General features: G+C 52.3%; 1 protein-coding gene across 1 annotated transcript; it reads right to left on the bottom strand.

The window, feature by feature from the left end:
- Positions 1 to 864: 864 nt before the first annotated feature.
- LOC107124966 (long-chain fatty acid transport protein 1-like) lies at positions 865 to 1,826 on the bottom strand (the record flags this gene model as incomplete). Its single annotated transcript, XM_015428449.1, has 2 exons — positions 865 to 991; positions 1,617 to 1,826. Coding segments are annotated over 2 exons (337 nt in total), but the record flags the coding sequence as incomplete, so codon positions are not given.
- Positions 1,827 to 1,992: the final 166 nt, after the last annotated feature.

Here is a 1,992-nt window from a genome sequence, read left to right as displayed (position 1 = left end):
TTATCCCCACATTCTGATGCCAATACCCTTTTCCTTCCTCATCTCTGGCAAAAAAAAAGCATAAAAAGTTACCCCTCAGCCCTGATTTTTGTAGCCGATGTGGAATCACCCTGTTACCCAGCCTCACGGTCGGCTCCTCATCTCTCTGATCCCAAATCTCTGCTCCACGGACCTGCCTCTGCCTCTTCTTTCCCTGCTTTTCAATTCAGCTGCTGATGCTGCGTTGCCGTGGCTACAGACACCCCCCACCCCTTCTCGCTGGGGTCAGGCTTGCGTGTCTCCTCGTCTTTGAGAGGTCTGTTCCCCTTGAAGATAGGCGGTTTTCTAGGAAAGGTGGTGTTGCATTTACCACACTGCATTTCCCTTTCAGTAATTAACGTCTGCTTTACCACTTGGCCTAGATTAATTCGGTCTCTTCCCACCCCCCTGTAAAATTAAAACGCCATTTGTTTAGGAGGCTTTCCCCCTCCTAGTTTTTCCTGGTGTTTATCTGAATATGGACCTTGGTATACATAGGTCAGGTCTCCCTAACCATTTCGAGCCCCCAGCAACAAAATGGCTGCCACATCAAGTCTCCAGTGGCCAATCAGAAGCCCTGCTGGGCAAAAGCCCTACCTGGCCCCACCCACTTCCTAGAAACACTTGGCAGGCACCATAAAATGTGTTGGTGGGCAGTATGGTGCCCACAGTCAACATGTTGGGGACTCCTGACATAGGCTAACAGGTATACAGGTGCCCCAAATACACAGATTTGTTGCATGCAGGTAGAGGGATGCCTTTGCACTCGTTGGGTCTGTATCTTCCCCTCCCTTCAATATCGTTATCATTAATGTAGTAACTGCATGGCAACTGTAGTAAAATTACCTGGACGGCAGGAGATGCAGAGCCCATTCGAATCCCGTATCAGCTCCATGGTGTCCTCATTTACTTTCACCAAGCGGATAGGGTACACGTTGGGCAAGATCCGGCTATTGAAGCCACAGGCGCCAACCTGCCAAGAAAGAGAGAGAGAGGAAACTTTTTCAAACAAAAAGAAGCTACCACAAATGGTCTGCCATGGCGGTATCCAAATCGCTCCACACATGGTTTTCCAACCAGCCGAACTGTCTGCCCAGACAGAGAATCAGCTCTCCGGCTGCAGTCCGTCAAAGGCAAGCAAGTGCAGACAGACACCTACCACTCGGGATGGACAGAAGGAGGCGGATAACCCTGGACAGTGAGTAAGTCGAGCAGGTAAGTGGGGATGGTCCTTTCTGGCCCCAGTCTGCTCTCACGACAAGCAGGGACCCTCTTGGTGAAGAGAGGTGCAGATTTCCCCAGAGGTGAGTGACTGTTTTGGCAATTCAGGCCACTTTTGCCTCCCCGGTAACCGAGACGTCGGTCTTTCAGCGTCTTTCGTGCTCCCCCCTCCCAGCCCAGTGTTGAAAACGGCAGGGTTTCTTGTAGATGGTTGACGAGACACAAAAGGTGGGCTCGGTGAGCAGCGCGCACGACAGGTTAGCCGGAAGCTCGGCCCAACCTCTGTACTCGTTAGGATTTGCTCGGCCAACGTATTCGCTTGCTGTCCTCGGCCTCCCGACACACAAACCTGCCGGAACAGCAACCCCTTTGCGCACCTTGTTGTCCAGGTTGGCGATGCTGCAGTTGCATTCCGTAGCTCCGTAGAACTCCCCGATCTGTTTGATGCGGAAGCGCTGGGTGAAGTCCTCCCAGATGGTGGGCCTCAAGCCGTTGCCTATCGCCAGCCGCACGCGGTGCTGCATTTCTGCCTCCCGAACCGGTTGCTTTAGCAGATACCTGCAGATCTCCCCGATGTACTGGATAATCTGAAGGCAGGAAAGAGAGGCCAGATTGGAAAGGGTCACCTGTCAGAACCTAGCAGCGACAGGTCCGGAAGCTCCCCACTCAGAGAGGGAGGGGGAGGAAAGAAAGAAGTAAATTTTTTCTTATTTTGTAACACTGTATATATGGAGACAAACTGTGGGTGGGGGG

This window comes from Gekko japonicus, unplaced genomic scaffold (genome assembly GCF_001447785.1).
Source record: "Gekko japonicus isolate JY-2015 unplaced genomic scaffold, Gekko_japonicus_V1.1 scaffold17706, whole genome shotgun sequence".
Lineage (NCBI taxonomy): Eukaryota > Metazoa > Chordata > Lepidosauria > Squamata > Gekkonidae > Gekko > Gekko japonicus.
Note: the sequence above shows the minus strand (reverse complement) of the source record. Positions and strands in the feature narration are given on the sequence as shown.